This window comes from Mustela erminea, chromosome 15 (assembly GCF_009829155.1).
Source record: "Mustela erminea isolate mMusErm1 chromosome 15, mMusErm1.Pri, whole genome shotgun sequence".
Taxonomy (NCBI): domain Eukaryota; kingdom Metazoa; phylum Chordata; class Mammalia; order Carnivora; family Mustelidae; genus Mustela; species Mustela erminea.
In genome coordinates this window covers 74,773,021-74,792,318 of record NC_045628.1, presented here as the reverse complement: position 1 = coordinate 74,792,318, position 19,298 = coordinate 74,773,021, and the positions used below count along the sequence as shown (strand labels likewise).

General features: G+C 36.8%; 1 protein-coding gene across 6 annotated transcripts in view; it reads right to left on the bottom strand.

Annotated features, from left to right (window-relative positions):
- Positions 1-3,561: 3,561 nt before the first annotated feature.
- The window catches only part of KATNAL1 (katanin catalytic subunit A1 like 1), a 77,776-nt gene continuing 62,039 nt past the window's right edge, over positions 3,562-19,298 (bottom strand). For all 6 annotated transcript variants that reach the window (XM_032314748.1, XM_032314750.1, XM_032314751.1 and 3 more), the window contains exons 10-11: positions 5,902-6,028; positions 3,562-4,270 (exon numbers count right to left, since the gene is read on the bottom strand). In XM_032314748.1, the coding sequence (XP_032170639.1) occupies positions 4,072-4,270; positions 5,902-6,028 (326 nt within the window). In that variant the 3' untranslated portion in view covers positions 3,562-4,071. The remainder of the gene's footprint in view (positions 4,271-5,901; positions 6,029-19,298) is intronic.

Genomic DNA, 19,298 nt, shown 5'->3' with positions numbered 1-19,298 from the left:
ACTAATTCCCTATTTGTTGTGCTGAATTTCCGAACGTATAAAACCACACTGCCGGTGACAAAGCAGTATCCAGGTTATTTATAGACATACATGAAATAAGGCTGATCAAGAAGTGAGAACGGTAAAATAAAAATAAATGACATTACCTTATTAGTTTTCCTTTTTTTTTAAATTAACAAGTCACTTGGAAATTCAGAAATACCACTGAGTTAAAGAGCTGTCTAGAGCCAAAACACCTAGTAAACATTTCAAGAATTACTGTTAATTTGCATTTGCTTAAAAATGTACCTATTATCTTAGGAATTTTATTTTTAAAGTACTCATACCATTCCTGCATTAAGAAACAATATTAAAAAGCAAACATCCTTTAAGAATTAAATAAATAAAGCCCAATTTGAAAGTATAAATAAGTAAATATAATAATTATAATAGAGTTTTTAGCTTTTTCTGAAAAAATAATTAGTGGAGATGAGAATATAACATTCGGGGTTCAAATATTTTTATTCCCTAATAAGTCCTCCAACTGTAATTCCTATTCTTCTCTATTGTGACAGATTTTTAGATTCACATAAATATTATGTGCATCACAGATTAAGTGATATGTTAAAAAAAAATACAATCAAAATAGTTAAGAAACAAAAGACACAAAAAAATGTTTCAAAAAAATGTTTCTTTCAAGTTAATGTGGCCATTTCTTGGAAAAGGCCAGCAAATATCCTCAACATTTTAGGCCTATCACACAGGATTAAGATGATTTATCACTCAGATAAAAGAAAGAGTGGGGATCTACTATTACACCAAAAGGACTCAATAATCAAGATAATACTGAAGGAGCTGAAGCCCACACAATATGATATACCTGCCTAAGTCTATATATATCTTCCACCCTAGCTGGAGGAGAGAGAAACCTAACTATGCCAACTGGCTACCATTTTACAATTCTCATCAGAGATTCAACAGTATAAAGTATAAAGAACTTCCAATGCAGGAGTTCACATGAACTCAAGCTGTACAAAACCTCAGGATTATCAGTAATTTCGTGTTCAACAGAGTCAGGCTACATATAGCCAAGTGCAAGAGTGACATTTATGTTGCACATTGGTGCTGCACACACATATCTTTACTTGAAGAACCTGTATGTTTGTTGATAGTAGATTCACCAGATATATGTACGCTCACGTTTTGAGTAATTAGTGGTTTCACCCTATACTCTGACAGTCAAATACCACATCAGAAAAACTGCAATCTCAGGAGCTCAGCTGAAGCCCCTAATTATGCAGCTAGACCTCAACACATTTCCTCTTCCAAGCTCTCTTGCTTTTTCTGGAGACAGAGGTCCAAGCCCAAAGTGTGTTTTGATCATGCTAGAATGGCTACAGCGCTACTAACTGGAAGATGAAAGTCTGTGATGCCATCATCTAGTTTGCTGCTTGGATTTCTAGAAGGTTTCAGCCTACATTTAAAAGCCATTTGTCTAGTACATTTCATCAACACTAAGTACATTTAAAAAAATAGTGTGATAACAAGAGCAAAATGTCTCCCATAATTACACGTGCACACGTTTACAATAAACATGAAGTTTGGGAAATGGTTTGTGAAAATCGCCAGATCAATAATAATTTCATTGTTCAAACAAACTTATTTTAAAACAGATTTAAAGGAGAAAGAGAGAAAAACCTATATATATTATCTTTCAAAGCACACACAGATTACCGTGCCTCTCCTTTTAAAACGTGAACTCATTTCATTAGTTGGAGTCAGAAGCCACACAGTGTAATTATAGAAAGTGCCCAGTCAGAATTGCCCAGCCAGTCCAACTCTGTAAGCCACAGAACTCCCACCCGAGGGTCTCGTACACTGTAAGCAACCAATGCAAGCCTGCTAAACGAAGGAACTATCTGATCACATATTTGCAAGACAGAATTGTACAAAACTCGGTCCTAACCTCACTGTGCTGCAGAGCCCAAAACACTCATGGTTTCAGATGAAGTAAAGGAACTGAATCTTTCTAATCTGATAATGCAACATAGAAAAAAAAAACAAAAACAAAGAAGACAATAATTTTCTCATTCTGGGTAAGGCAACACACTGTCTTGCGATAAAGACAGCATACGACAGTAAAGGTTGGACAGAACACCTGAGCAATCTCCTCAGGATCCTTTAAGGGGTTAAGAAACACAAAGCATTCGCCACCCACTGACAGAGCAAAATGAGAAACAACGGAAATCAAAAATTTTAAAAGTGTACCTGGTTCACCAACATACCAAAGATAAGCTTCTAGGAAGCGTGAGTGTCCAAATACTACTTAACTGATAACTTTTTTAAAATCACAATTACCATATTATCCATGAAGAATTTTAGAAGAAGAAATACATGCCAACACAAATAACACAAGACCTAGAAAAAGAGTCTAACAAGTTTTAGCGATCAAAACACATGTTTTAATAGTTGCCCTTAGGACTTCAGGGAAAAAAAAATGTTACTGGATGGTAACAGTCTGCAAGATTATCTTAGTGTGATCATTTATTTCTTTATTTAAAAAGTTAATGAATGAAAGAAAACTTACTTCAATTTTTAAAATGAATTCATTCAATTAAAATAAAATAATGATGTCCTATGATTTTAACTCTCATAAACTATGCCCCAGAGGGAAGGAGGGGTGATTTATTGCATTATATAAAATCCTGGAGTTTAGAGTCAGACTTCAGTTATCTGAAAATTATACAACTCCTAACAGGGGAAACAAATGTCTTAAAGCAAGATACTAAAGAGTTTCTTTGTTAAGTGTCTAAAAAGTTCTATTATTTTTAGTTTTAAACCAGGGGGTGCTCTCCAAAACTGAGAATTCAAGATAGCATCAAATGCAAATTTTAAAAAGCATCACCATTAAAGCAAAGGTTGCCCAATCCAAATGGGATAAGTGTAATTTAAAAAAACAAGTATGAGGATGCTCTACTTGTGATTAGATAGAAGCCATCTACTTTTTCTGGCCTCTTTTTATTGTCTAATTCCTGTTGAACTCAATGTGCATGTCAGACTTCTATGTACAAGTTCTCAACCTAGACAAGGAATAATTTAAAAATTTTAAAATGAACATCACTCATTATGCATAAGGCTATTTTGTTAAACCAGCTGTCCAGAAAACTATAAAGATATTGTTTGTTTTGCATTAGCCACAAGAGAGTGGACTTCCTTAGAATACCAAAGTATTTATTTAGAATATGAAAGTCAAGTTCAGCAAAAATCAAACATTGTTAGAGCTGAGGAAAATAAAAGGCTTATCTATTTGAACATACTGAACGGAAAGTGAAAACAAATCTAGAATTCAAGAATGAAGAAGTGCTTCTTGTGCAATCGTAATATTCTCCCCACCCTTCCAACATAAGTGCCAGCAAAAAATACTAAAGACTAGAGAAACAACCTGACAAAACACTTCAAAGACCACATGCCATGAGGACATCATGAAGCTGAGTAAAGGATTAGATAGTTAATAGAAGAACTGGTGGGAGAACAGAAGGTAAAAATTCAACTATATGATAGACTATGACAGGAAGAGTTGAATTCTAAAGGTTCAACAAATTATTTAATTCAAAACCATCATTTTTAACAATAATTAATTTGACACAAACCCAGTTCTAATGTTAAAAGTCAACATACATGGGTCCCTCACGCTCAGAGCAAAGAATAGAAAAAAAAAAATCAAACCAACAAATGCAACTGAAAAAGAGAGGTCTTCTAACCCTTTTGTAAACAAGCTTCTACATGAGCACACTGATCGCTCTTTGGCCTCCTGATATGCTGCCTTTTTTTTTTTTTTTGCACGTGCAATATCAATGCGTGAAAACGTAGCATTACCAGCACAAAGCCAGGTGAGGGAGACTATCAGGCTCCCTGTGTAAGCTTTTCTTCTTTCCCAACTATATATATATTCTTTGTGGTTTTAAGTTTTTTGCCTTTAAGGGAAGCACCTCTCCAGTGAAAAGTTCTAAACCTGTTTTTTAAAAAAAACTACAGGGAATTTCTTCACATTTTATAAATAAAAATACCAGAAATGAAAGAACTGACAGAAATTCAAGCAGATCCAAATTCAACCATCCATTTTTCATACTTCTCCAAGTCTGCAGCAGAGACAGACTTGGCAATTTTCTTAAGAGCCAATTCAAAGTCTCCTTTGGTAACAGGCATCTGAAGCTCCTCTTTAGAAAGTGCACGGATCTCTTCTGGACCTAAGCCATTGATTCGCCGTCTCATTGCCATTAAAGAGGCATCCCTAAAAACATACAAAATCCATGAATCCACACTGATGCAAATGTTTTAAACACTGTCAATTGTAACAAAGTTAAGAGAAAACATTCAAAAGATCATTTCATGTGTTTTTATGGTGCTGTGCAGAATTTCCCACTTTAGAGATATTCTGAAAGGTTAAAACAGGATGCAAATGACTTAAACATAAAATGTACTATTAATGAATCCTAAAAGTCGAGGTTGGACTCCAATAGTACTGAATTTTCTTTTCCCCACTTGCTCTTCAAAGGCAGCCAAGAAAGTTAGGAAACAGAAGTAGAGTTTTGAAATACGGAATTGCACACTTGAAAACAAACACATGGCTAATATTAAGATAATTCAAATCTTATAATAGTTTGTCTACAACCTAATTAGAGGAGGTAAAGCCAGGAAACTCCTTCTCTGGAACATGAATGTATCTGCATCAGGTAGATGTGGAGGCCCCCACCTGGGGCTCTGGTGGACAACTAAAGGGATTAAACCAGGTTTCTCCAGATCCTATTTTCAGTTCCATTCTGATCAGCTGTATATAATTATGAAGGTCTGGAAGAACTGGACAATTAATGCTCACAAAAAAGCTATTAGGAAGCCAACCCAACCAAAACTTCAAATTTTATATGTATTTTACACAGTGGAACTATTGGGAGCTTGTGTGCCACTAAACTTACATGTATGTAAGAAAAATACTAGTACAAAAAGTGAGAACCAACAGATACTAAAGTTTTAAAGAAAGGCTATTGCTGTCAATTGAAGTATAGTTAAGATGGGAAAAAAGAAAATCCTTACTGAGTGAGGTGAATTGTCTACAAAATATGATGTCACTACAGTGAAAGGGAAATATAGAATATATTTTATACACATAAAATGTGTATTTCCTAGCTTCAACTGATACAACTTTGCTTGCTCATCTGCATGTGGTAAAATAATAACCAAAACTAATATTATTTTATGTTGATACAACTAGGCTACAATTTAGGGCTAAACTGACCTTAGCTTGTCAAAGTCATTATTACCAAATTCAGTATAATTTCTCAAAAACCAAAGGATAGATCAGAGAAAGACAAAATTTATCTTTGGTTTCACTCATATGTATATATATGAATATAAAAAATAATGCAGAGGATCACAGGGGAAGGGAGGGAAAACTGAATGGTAAGTAACAGAGAGGGAGACAACCCAGCAGAGATTCTTAACTCTAGGAAACAAACAGAGTTGCTGGAGGGGAGGCAGTGGGAGGATGGGGTTATCGGTGATAGGCATTAAGGAGGTCACATGATGTGATGAGCACTGGGTGTTATACACAACTGATGAATTATTAAACTCTGTATCTGAACTAAAGATGTATATCTTTAGTTAGTACTATATGTTGGCTAATTGAATTTAAATTGAAAAAAATCAGAGGAACATAAAAGGTGACCATATTGCTATACAATCATTCATCTAACAATGACCCATGAAGTTATGTAGAAAAGAAACAAGACAAATGAGAAATCAGTTCAAGGAAATGGGTCGCTGCTTTCATGTGAAGAGCTAGGAATGATACTAACTTGAAGATCAATCCTCCTGCCAAATCTATACCTAATATCTAAGGTCACAGATCATTAAAAAAAAAAATACCTGCAAACATTAGTTATATCAGCACCAGAATAGCCCTCAATCTTCTCTGCTATATCTTCCAATTCAATGTCAGGATCCAGTTCAACCTCACGAAGATTGATCTTCAGCAGCTCGGTTCTTCCTTTTGCTGTAGAAGATTTTTTTGTTAGTGTTGGAGGTTTTACTTTACAAATCATCTTGATGAGAAATCACGTATTAACATTCAGTAAAAGAAAGAGGAGTCAGTAACTTGAGTCCACCTAATATTTCCAACTCAGGGCATGACTCAGAATTACTGAATTTCCTAAGTGCCTTGGTTGCAATAACTAGAAATTGAAACAAAACTCAAAGAGCTTTCCTTATAGATTGTGAAGATACTTGCTGTGAAAAACGGTCTCTAGTCCTTTATGAAAAATAAAATCATTAATATTCAAGTATCAAATTGCTTTTAGTAAAAAGCAACATTTAGTCTAGTTTTATAAAATTAGATTGCATGGAGTGTAACTCCTATGAATCATTTTGCTCACCTTTAAAAGTGATATAGAAAGAAGATTTCCTAGGATACAGGAAATCAGCACTTGGCATGAAACACATATTAATTTTTTTTTTTTTTTTACTTGGAGAGCCAGCCCACAGACATTTGCTGTTCCAATACGACTGAAATGGTGTATTGTACTGTGTAAACGCAAATGAAATACAGAATTACTTAAAATAACCAATCATGCTTGCTGTCTTACTATCAGTGTTAATATCATATTTCTATTTAATACAGCACACTAGGATAATGCAAACTTAGGTTGCATCTGGCTTTCTATTAATTTTCTGACATGCAAAATGAAATGTAATTTTCCCCCAACTTATTTTGAAAAATCTTAAATCTACAGGTTAAAAAAAAAAATTAGTCAACAACCATTTACCTTCCATTTAGACTCATCATTTGTCAATATTTTGCCATTATCAATCCCTTCACCCCTCTCTCCTCCTCTTTTTTTGAATTTAGAGCTAACTATAGGAACTGCAACACTTCACCTTAAATTCTTCAGCATGTACCTTCTAAGAACAAAGATATCCATACAATTATTACACTTACCAGCAAATTCAACCCTGGTACATTAGAATCATCTAATACACAATCCAGATTAACATGTCCCCATTTTCCCCAGGAAACTTTCTTAAAATCCGTCATACACTGCATTTAGTTATAATATCTCTTTAGTATTCTTTAATCTAAAACAGTTCCCCAAAGTTTGTTTTATCTTTTCTGACACTGACAATTCCCCAGATGATCATACAGAGTTCAAAGCATTCTAGTAAAGATCCCAAAAGGTCTGTTTGTGGATCTAAACAGGCAGATATTAAAATGTTTATGGAAATGGAAAGAAACAAGGCTAACCCAGACACACAGGAAAAACAACAATAAGGTGGGAGGAACTGCCCTATCAGGATTTAAGACTTATTACAAAGTAATAAGATTCAAATCAATGTACTATTCTTGCAGAGATAAACAAATAGATCGATGATACAGAACAGGGGCCCAGAAGCAGATCAAAGCATATACTATGGCAGCTATTTAAGACATGTGGTTCAAGCAGTAGGAGAAAATGCCAGAACAACTACTGCCTACTGGGTAAAAAAATGAAATTGCATCCTGCCTCATACCATACATAAAAATCGGTGCCAGGGGCGCCTGGGTGGGTCAGTCGTTAAGCGTCTGGCTTTGGCTCAGGTTGTGATCCCAGGGTCCTGGGATCAAGGCCCACATCCGGCTCCCTGCTCAGTGGGAAGCCTGTTTCTCCCTCTCCCACTCCCCTGCTTGTGCTTCCCCTCTCTCTTTCTCTCTGTCAAATAAATAAATGAAAAATCTTTTTTAAAAAAATTAGTGCCAGATATATTACTACTCTAAATATAAGATGTAGGGGCACCTGGGTGGCTCAGTGGTTAAAGCCTCTGCCTTCAGCTCAGGTCATGATCCCAGGGTCCTGGGATGGAGCCTCACATGGGGCTCTCTGCTCAGCAGGGAGCCTGCCTCCTCCTCCTCCTCCTCCTCCTCTCTCTCTCTGCCTGCCTCTCTGCCTACTTATGATCTGTCTGTCAAATAAATAAAAATCTTTAAAAAAATATATAAGATGCAAAATTACAAACATTTTAGAAGATAAAACAAGGAATATATTAATGAATTTAGAGTGAATATTCTTAAGATATATAAGATAGATAGATAAATATCTCTATATATATTCAAGAAGCTGCCCACAAAGGAAAAGACTGACAAATACACCACATTAAAATTAGGAACCCCAATTCACCAAGACTATAAACAGAGTGAAACACAATAGCTGGAGTTTGACAAGATATTTACAACATATATTGCAAAGTATTTATATCCAGAATATTTAAAGAACTCCTACAAATATAAAGGTCAGACCACCTAACAGAAAAATGGGCAAAAGATATGAACAGATATTTGTTATGTATCTTTTCCTTTAGTAGCCATTTGATTTTGTTACAATCCAAATGGCTACCATAGGAAAAGATATTCAAATTATTTAATAAAGAAGGAAATAAAAATTAAACCACAATGAGATAGCACTGCACACCAAGAGACTGGTATATGAATTAAAAAGTCTAAGGTTTTGGAAAAATGTGAAGCAACGGGAACTCTCCTATCTTGCTGGCTGAAGTACAGTGTGTAACAACCACTTCAGAACAACCACCTGGGAAGACAGACTGGATTTATCTCTTATTGTTCCAGCTATGCAACATGACCAGCAACTCACTGCATGGATGGAATGCTCCATCTCCCTAAAGAAACTCAGGCATTTTTGCCATTATACGAGTATAAAAATATTCATAGCAGTACTATTCATAATTGCCTAGAATTAAAACAATTAAACTGTCCACCAAATAATATGATGGGTAACTATGGTATAATGACATAATGGATATTATAGGCTGAACTGTGTCTCCTCCAACCCCCCGAAGTTTTATGTTAAGTTCTAACTTCCAACTTCAGAATGTAACTGTATTTGAAGACAGTGCCTTTAAGAGGTGATTAATGTAAAATGAGGTCATATGGGTGGGCCCTAATCCAGTCTGACTGATATCTTTACAAGAGCAGGAGGTTAGGACACACACACAGAACACGACTACATAAAGACACTGGGAGAAAATGACTTTCTATAAGTCAAGGAAAGAGGCCCTAGAATGAAACAACACCGTGCTCGATCTTGGACTTCTACACTGAGAAAATAAATTTTTGTTGTTTAAGCCACCCAGTCTGTGGTACTCTGTAATGGCAGCCCTAGCTGACCAATACAATGGAATGATAGATAATACAGCAACAAAAATGAACAGCACCTAGGTTTCATAATATGGATGAATCTTAAAAATGTACTTGAACAAAAGAAGCGAAATACGGATAAATACAATTGGTGTGATTCAACTTAAGTTTTAAAAAAGATAAAACTTTGTTTGGGGATACATTATTAGGTGAAAAAATTATAAGATAAAAATAAATTATTTCCAAAAAAGGAATAACAGTGATTACCACCAGGGGGCAGGAAGGGAGCGATGCTGGGAAGAATATACTGGGAGCTTCTGAGGTCAGATAATGCTCCATTTCTGGTCCTAGAAAGTAGTTACATGGTTGTTTGCCAATTATTGGATAGAATGAACTAAATTTTAATACATGGTTCTAAAACAAGTTATAGTTCTCACTCACACACGCAAAGTAAGACAAAGCAAAGCAATGCAAGGAGAGGCCACAGTGGGAAGAGAAACAAGCAGGCGTTATCTGAGATAGCCAGAAAAAAACGAAAGAGTATGAGTTGGAAATCTTTACCTCTAGAATTCCTTCATCTTGGGAGCTCCTTATCCTTGATCATCCCCAGCCAACAAGCCCACCTTAGAGTTCACTATGGTATAGAGACATAGAAGTCCTGCACTCAGACGGTCAGCAAGAGGGGTGTGGGAAAAACAAGGGGAGGACAGGAAGCCCCTAGGTCTGCTGCTACAGGAAGTGGCTGTGCTCCTGATGCCTCAGTAAGAACTCTGAATGTAACCCAAGTGCGATTTCATAGTGCTCCACACATAGCAGATGAATGTTAGCAAACAAATATCACTTTGCTCTTAGTCGTAATGCTAAGAGTATCACCGTATTTGTAAATCAAAATGTTTTACTGCAGCCTGCCCTAAGAACTCAAACACCAAGTTCAATATAATGTATTATCCCACAGAAACAAAGTTCCAGTCAGTCACCTTAAATGAACTTTGGAGCATAAGTCTGCTCAAAGTGAGGGTGTAGTGCTACTGAAGCCTAGTAGGAAGCATCCTGTTCCCTAGTCACTGTAATTTGGGGGAAAATAACTTGTGATTCTGGTTGTATCAGTGGTTTGTTAGAAGATTCCAAGTAGGATTTATCGACTCTATAAAACTGAATGATATTGTTGAAGGATTTAACAAGAAATTAATATGTTAATAAAGAACTGCAAATGTCACATAACCAAGTCAGTACACATTCTAAATTTAAATAAACATCGTTAAAAGGATTATACACTTCTTATATTAACAATTCTTCTTAAGCACACTTGGCAGTCCAGTGAAGAAGATAGCGGGTATGTGCTCTGGGGCCAGACTGTCTGGGCTCACAGCTCTGCTCTGCCTCGCTGGTGGGATACTTAACCCCTCAGTGCCTCAGCTTCCTCACATGTCAGATAAAGATAGGAAGAGAATCTACTGCATAAGATTGCTGCATGGGTTAAATAAGCTAATACATGTAAGGACTGGCCCACAGCACTCAAAAAGTGTTCATTGCGGTGCCTCCCCACCCCATGCCAGCACCACCAGTGGTTAGCCAACAAACAAGATTAAAGGGAGACACAGAAAACCCAGATCCCTTTTATTAAGGACCATGTGAGACACGGCTGGGAGACATAAGGGAGACAGGCCAGGCCAAAGAAGCCTTCACAGAATTAGCATGCTTTAATGTCAACTTTGAAATATCAATAAACGTTTCCTAAATTTGTATTTATTTAAGTAATCTCTACACCCAATGTGGGGCTCAAACTCACAACCCCAAGATCAAGGGTCATATTCTCTTCTCAATGAGCCAGCCAGGCACCCCACTGGATTTGGTTTTTTTTTTTTTTTTTCTTCTTTTTAAGTAAGCTCCACGGCCCAAGATGGGGCTCAAACACACACCCCAAGATCAAGAGCCGCATGTTCTACTGACTGAGCCAGGCAGGGGCCCCAGTAAAGTTTAAATAGAGGCAAAGAGAGCGAACAATCAGAAATGGGAGTACCATAAATAAGGACATGGAAGTAAGAAGCAGCATGCATATACCAGAGTCGTTGGGGGGAGTAAGTAGAAAAGTACAAAGGAGGGCTGAGAAAGGCAAATAGACACAATTAAGAAGGATAAGGTGTGGACCTACAACTTAAACAAAGAAAAGGGGGAAAAAAAAAGGCACTCTGACCCTGATGTGATAGGAAATGAGTCTAAGAGACTCTATGACACTTCAGTGATTTAGGGAGGTTATTCTAAAAGCAAAATATAATTAAATGAAAGGGGCTGAAAAAGGACTACATTAAGCTGAGCCTGCTGCTGTAATTTAGATGCATAAAGGAAGAAGAGCCTTAGTGTGAGGCCAGGCTCTAGCTGTGCCTGTTATTTTGCCATTTGTTAACTATGGCAGATTGTATTTACCAGGACGGCTGCAACAGTCTCTCTCATCCCACATGTGCTTCTACAATGTGGTCTCGCCACTCTCCCACCCAGAGGTAGTCTCTTGAAAATGGTAGGGCTGTAAATGTTGCAACCCAGGGTACAGCAGAAGTGACACTACTAAGGCTAGGTTATAAAAAGGGATGCCCCTACCACCTATTCCAGTGGAACATCTGGAGCCCTGAACTACTACGTATGTATGAACTCTGACTATCTGAAAACCCACCACGCCTGGAGCAGCCAAGGCTGCATGGAATGGCCGCAAGGAGGAAAGTGCTCCAGAAGACAAGCTCTGGCTGAGGCATCAGGGGTGCCTTTAGTTTTATCTATTCTCATTTTTATACTTCCTTCCTTTTCCAACTAAAAATTTATTTTCATGGGTTGCTTTGGTTCATAAAATGTCCTTCAAACTTTTTTTTTACTTTCATATAATCTTTCTTTCCATTAATTTTACCCTAGATTTCTAAATCATTCCTTCAGGCCTCTCATTTTTCTAAGGGTTATTGTTTTATCTATTCCAGACCCTTCTGTCTTACCAAATGCACCAGCTCTTGTGAGCTGTCTATTCATTTTCAAGTAACCACACCTTTGTTTCTGTTTTTCTCTGAAAATTAGTGAAAATCTAACTTAAAAGCACTTTGGCCAGAATTTATTATTCCTCATTCTCCACTGCAAAATACCATGGACTAGGGCGGGTGGGGGGGGGGTGTTAAACAGGTGCTAGGGATTAAGGAGTGTACTTGTGTAATGAGCACTGGCTGTTGTATGTAAGTGTTGAATCACTATGTTGTACACCTGAAAGTAGTATTACACTGCACTGGAATTTATGCTGTACTAGAATAAACTAACTGGAATTTTGAATTAAAAAACTTGAAAAGAAAAAGTACCATGGAGAACACTAAGATCACATGACACTGTTTTCCCTACAGTTAGGTTAAATGTATGCCTACCTTCCAACTAACTGCACCCGGAGCTCTCTAAGGACAAGGCTTGTACATCGCTTATATTCCCACAGTGCCTAATAAGTGCCTAACAGTAGAGAGCTAGATAAATACCTATTGAACTAATACAAATGAAAGAAAAAGCTAGACAGAGGGGAGTTCTAATTATGATAACCTGTTTGGATACACATTAGGAGAAAGCAATTTCAGAAGTCCCATGGTCACAAGGTACACACCTTCAGACTAATAATGAGCAAAGAGAAGCACCCAAAAGTGATTACCTATAATGGACATAACGTTTTCATAAGGGAAAACAAGTTTAGAAGAAAGCCCTTCAGTCAGCCAAATCTGTTTTCTTCTCCAATATTTCAAAGAAAGCTAAATTCCTACCTTTGTATCACAAAGCATGTCTTTCCCCCAATACCTAAGCTCTCCTCAGCAGTTTATAAAATTGCTATCATCGACTATTTTTCCAGTTACTTTTTTCCCTCCCTGTTATGGTGAATTAAAGTTCACAATACCAAAGTTTAAATGATGTCAGTTCAAGTAGCAAAACTTTATTTTCCCCCATTAGTATTAATTTCTTATTTATAATCATTGTACACAGTAGTAAAATTAAAACCGATTTCATAGAAATATACCAGATAGAATACAGATATTTGGTTTAGAAAACAAGGGAGAAAAAAAGGAGGGGAAAAAAGAGAAGGAAAGAAACATTAAATCAGAAGTGGTAACAAACTACTCAAATTTCAAACCTTCATGTGGCTAATATGAGAGCAAGCCAGGCAATAAGGAGCTGCTTCTGGGGGTTAGAATATTCCAGGATAGCTTAAAGCTTCTAAACTGAATCACTTTCATTACTGCTTTAAATAAGTTTATTAATATTGTAAGGCCAATCAAAATTTCAGCACTGTTTTAAGAAAAATAACATTTTTCAAGTAATGAGATTTTGAGAATTAATGGAAAGACAATACAAGACAACCTATGAGCTAGAAATCTACCAATTAATTTTATCACACAGAGCCTTGAGATATAGTCATGAAAGTGACTAAGGAATATGTTTTAAAAATTAAGTTTTGGGTTCTTTGGGGGGCTCAGTTGGTTGAGTATCTGCCTTTGGCTCAGGTCATGATCTCATGACCCTGGGATCGAGACCTGCATCAGGCTCCCTGCTCACTGGGAAGCCTGCTCCCTCTCCCTCTGCTGCTCCCCCTGCTTGTGCTCTCTCTGTCAAATAAAGAAACATCTTTAAAAAAAGAAAAAAGTCACAGGTGAGGCTTCCATTTCTGGCCATCACAAAAAAACTGGTACCAGACTTTCTTCGGTAAACACACAAAACGAAAGAGGCAACTGTTTTCATGCATTAGCCAACAGACAGCAAATAACTGTAAAGTAGCTTTTTCTTAAGTTCTACCAATAATACGAGTGCCTGCCAGAACAAAATTCAATACCTTTCAAAGGAAAACAACATAATCCAGACTGCCTACAATGTGCAGCATATAATAAAAACTACTGGACTCATCAAGAAACAGAAAAATGTGATCCATAATTAAGAAAATGAAAAAGCAGCCAATAGAAATTGATGTTCCAGATTTAAGAATCAGCTGAAATAAACTATAAAGTCATATATCAATTATTTATTTCTGAATAAGTTATTACACTAAAACTTATTGGTTTAACATAATAATTTATCATCTTCATTGTTACTGTGTGCATCGGGAATTTGGGAGAAGCTTAGCTAGAACGCTCTCACTTAGGGTCTATGATGGCTAATTTTATGTGAACTTGGCTGGGCCACAGTACCCATACATTTGGTCAAACATTATTCTAGATGTTTCTATAGGGATGTTTTTGTATGAGATTAGTATTTAAATCCATAGACTCAGGAAAGCAGACAGCTCTCCATAATGTGGGAGGCCTCATCTGATCAGCTGAAGGCCAAAGCAGAACGAAAGCCAGGTCTGCCCAGAACAAGAGGGAATTCTGCCCAAAGAGGACCCCTGGACTTGCATTGTGACACCAATGCCTCCCTGGGTCTCCAGCCTGCCAGCCTACCCTGCAGATTTTAGACCTGCCAGTCTCTGTAATTTCATGAGCTAATCCATTAAAATAAATCTGTCTCTATATACATGCTCTACGAGTTCTGTTTCTCTGGAGAACCCTGACTAATGCAGGGTCTGTCATGAAATTTTAGTCAATGTACAGGTTAGGCCTATAGTCCTCCAAAAGTATATAACTCACGTAACAGGTAAATTGATTCCATTGGCTGCTAGTGGGAGACTTTCGTTTCTTCCCATCTGGGCTTTTCCATAGGCTATTTGTCCTCATGGTATGGCAGCTGGCTTCCTCAAAAGCATGTAATCTAAGAGAGGGAGAGCCAGGCAGGAACTATCCTTTTTATGATTTAGCCTCAGAAGTCACTTATAGCATCATTCTCCCATATTCTATTCCTTAGAAACAAATCACAAAGTCCAGTACATTGTCAGGGGGAGGGGAACTAAGCTCCAACTTTTGATGGGAAAGATCTCCAAGAATTACAGGAAAAGATAGACAAAACGGATAAAGAGCTGGGGAATCCCAGCAAAGCAACAGAAACTATATTAAATAGCCAAATTAAATAGCTAGATTTGCAAAATATGTTTGAAATGAAAAATACACTGGTTGAGATTAAAAGTAGATTAAGAAATGGCAGAAGAAAGTGTCAATGAACATGAAGATAAGTGAACAGAAATTATCCAACCTGAAGAATTAGAAAAAAGACTGAAAAAAATGTAATAGAGTCCAGTGACCTGTGCAACAATATCAAAAGTCCAATGTACGTGCAGGATAAATAAAAAAGGAAAATTTTACAGAGTACATCATAGTAAAACTGCTGAAGACAAAAAGATAAACAGAGTATCTTAACAACCACAGAGATGGGGTGCCTGGGTGGCTCAGTCAATTAACCATCCAACTCTTGATTTCAGCTTAGGTCATGATCTCAGCCCCTCACTGGGCTCTGCGATGGCTGTGGAGTGTGCTTAAGATTCTCTCTCTTTCTCCTTCTGCCCCTCCTTGCCTAAAACAAAAACAAAACAAACAAACAAACAAAAACCCCGGAGAGGACAACCACTCAAGAAAATTCCAACCTACTTTCTATAAACATATACTACTACATGACCCAGTTATCTGACTCCTAGGTATTTATCCAGGAGAACTGAAAACATATGTTCACACAAAGAATTGAACATGAATGTTGACAGCAGATTTATAACAGTCCCAAAGAAGAATGGGCTGCAAAGGGACACAAGAAATCATTTCAGGATGAAAGATATATCCTGCATTCTGACTGTGGTATGGTTTCATGGCTTGTATGTCAAAATCAGCAAATTTTAAGTGGATAAAGCTTACTATAGATAAATCATTTTTCAATGAAGTTGATTTTAAAAAACAATAGCTAGAAAGGAAGAGATACATTACATACAATGGTGTGAATGACAGTGGACCTCTCATCAGAAACCAGTGGAGGCCAGATGACAAAGTGACATCTTTATAAGTAATGAAAGAAAAAACGAAACAAAAAACTTTTTCTAACCTGGATTTATTAAAAATATCCTTCAGAAAAAAGGGTGAAAGAAAGACGCTTCATGTAACAAAAACTGAACTTGATGCTGGCAGATCTTAACTAGAAGAAATATTAAAGGAACTCTTCTAGAAAAATGGGAGATGAACCCAGATGGAAATCTGGACCTTAAGATAGAAAAACAGAGCGGTGCGGGTATTAAATATGTAGGCAAACAGAAAACACTACTTTTTTGTGCCCTCTTGGTTGAAGTTTAAACTGACAATTTAAATCTCATTATATTGTGGGATCTATATGAATGTAGGTATAAAACACATGACAAAATAGCACAAAGGCTTGGTGAGAGGTGGCAAACAGTTCTTATATTTTACATGAAATAGTATACTTTAAGTCAACTGTGAAAAGTTACAGATGCATACTGTTAATTCCTAGATCAACTGTTAAAAAAAAAAAGGTATGGGTAAAAATTCATTAAAGGAATTAAAGTGGATACTAAAGTGGATACTAAAAAATAGTGAATTATCAAAAGAAATTAGGAAAAGAGGTACAGAGAAACAAAAGGGAAAATAACAAGATGGCACATTTAAACACCCCCATATCAATGATTACATTGTATTTAAATGGACTAAATATGCCAATTAAAAAGAAGAAATAAACGGATAAATAGCCAGACCCAATTATATGCTATCTACAAGAACTGCACTGCAAATTTAAGGACAGGGTGAAAACTCAAGGAAGAAAGCAGATATATAAAGCAAACGATAAGCAAAAGAAAGATGGTGAGGCTATGGTAACATCAAAAGTAAACATCAAGTCAAAGAGTCTAACCAGAGATAAAGACATTTCATAATGGTAGAAGGACAAAGAAGATATACCAGTAACTTTATGTACCTAATGAACTTCAAAATGCATAAAGCAAACACTGACAGAATTAAAGCAAACAATAAACAAATTCACAATAATACCTGAAGAGTTTAACAACCCACTCTCTGTAATTGGTTAAAAAAAAGAACAGAAAAAAAAATAAGTAAAAATCTGAAAGATTTGAATACTATCACACGAACTTGATCTGACCAACAACTATAGAATATTATAATCAACAAGTACAGAATAAACATGCACCAAAAAAGACTATATGCTGAATAATCAATTCAATAAAATTTAAAAACTGACATTCTACAGAGTAGAACCTGACTAGAATGGAATTAAGTTAGAAATTTAAAAAAGGGGCGCCTGGGTGGCTCAGTGGGTTAAGCCGCTGCCTTCGGCTCAGGTCATGATCTCAGGGTCCTGGGATCAAGGCCCGCATCGGGCTCTCTGCTCAGCAGGGAGCCTGCTTCCCTCTCTCTCTCTCTGCCTGCCTCTCCATCTACTTGTGATTTCTCTCTGTCAAATAAATAAATAAAATCTTTAAAAAAAAAAAAAAGAAATTTAAAAAAGGAAAATTAGATTTCTAATTGAATAGTAAAGAAAATATGCTATAGCAAAATCTATGGGATAAAGCCAAAGCAGTGCATAAAGAGAAACTTACAGCTTTAGATGTTTATATTTAAAAAAGAAGAAGAAAGCTTTAAAATCAATAGTATAAGCTTCTAACTTCAGAAAAAGGAAAGATTATACTCAAAGTATAACAGAGAAATAATAAAAATAAGAGAAAAAAATGTCAATGAAATAGGCAACAGATGGGGCACCTGAGAGGCTCAGATGTTTAAGCATCTGCCTTCAGCTCAGGTCATGATCCCAGGGTCCTGGGATTAAACCCCACATGGGGCTCCCTGCTCAGAGGAGAGCCTGTTTCTCCCTTGCCTTCTACTACTACCCCAGCTTGTGCTCTCTTGCTCTGTCAAATAATAAATAAAATCTTAAAAAAAAAAAAAGAAAGAAATAGGCAACAGAAAAATTACAAAGCAAAAAACTGGGTTTTTGAAAAGATTAATAATATTGACAAATCTCTAGGAAGATGATCAAGAATAATAGAGATAAAATACAAATGACCAATTTTAGGAATGAAAACAGAGGCTTTACTGTAGATTCTATAGAGAAGAAGAAAATAAAGTATGTAGATTTGAAGTATGTCAACTTAAGCTGTAATTTCACTTCCCAGCATTCACATTGCATAGCTCAGGTTCAGTGTGGACCACATGTCATTATGGGTGAAATTTGAACAGCAGAAATTAATCAACTCAGAAAGTTCAGCACATGAAGTGCATTTGCAGCTCAAGCATACTGTCACTTATCTTCTGGCTTAGACTGCCAGTATGGAGAAGGTTCTGCCAGATTTCCTCCTTCAACTTTTTTGACTCCTTAGCCATGTGTATATTTAATGCTGTTATAATCAGACACCTCAATCCTCAAAGTTGGGAGTCTCAGAAGCCCAATATGAGTTCCAGTCTATCTTCATGGGGTTCCAGCTCATCCCCACAGGTTAAATAATTTGTCCTTGTTTCCACCACTTCATCTTTCTTCCTGATTGCCCTCACTATGGACTTCAGGCTCCAGAACCAGACAGGAAATCAACAGCCTCACATAAACCCTTTAGTCCGCTTGTATGTTTCTATTAGGTCAAATCCCAATTTGAAACTTAGAAGAAATGGACAAATTCTTTGAAAGACAAAGCTTACTTAAGGAAAAACAGAGTGGCACCTGGACAGTGCAGTTGGTTAAGTGCCCAACTCTTGGTTTTGGCTCAGGTCCTGATCTCAGGGTCATGAAGCTGAGCTACACATCAGGCTCTGCACTCAGCAGGGAGTCCACTTGGAGTTTCTGTCTCCCTCTGCCCCTCCTACCCCTGCTCTGTCTGTCTCTCTCTCTCTAAATCAAATAAATAAATCTTAAAAAAAAAAGAAAAGAAAAGAAAAAATAGGGGTGCCTTGGGCGGCTCAGTCGTTAAGCATCTGCCTTAGGCTCAGGTCATGACCCCAGGGTTCTGGGATCGAGCCCTGCATCAGGTCCCTGCTCAGTGGGAAGCCTGCTTCTCCCTCTCCCACCCCCCACTCCACCTGCTAGTGTTCCCTCTCTCACTGTCTCTCTCTGCCAAATAAACAAATGAAAAATCTTGAGGGGAAAAAAAAAAGAGGAAGAAAAAATAGATAACCTGATTAGATAGCCCTATACTTTTTTAAAATCAATGGAACAGAACAGAGAACTGAGAAATAGAACACACACATACACAGCAAAATAATTTTCAACAAAGGTG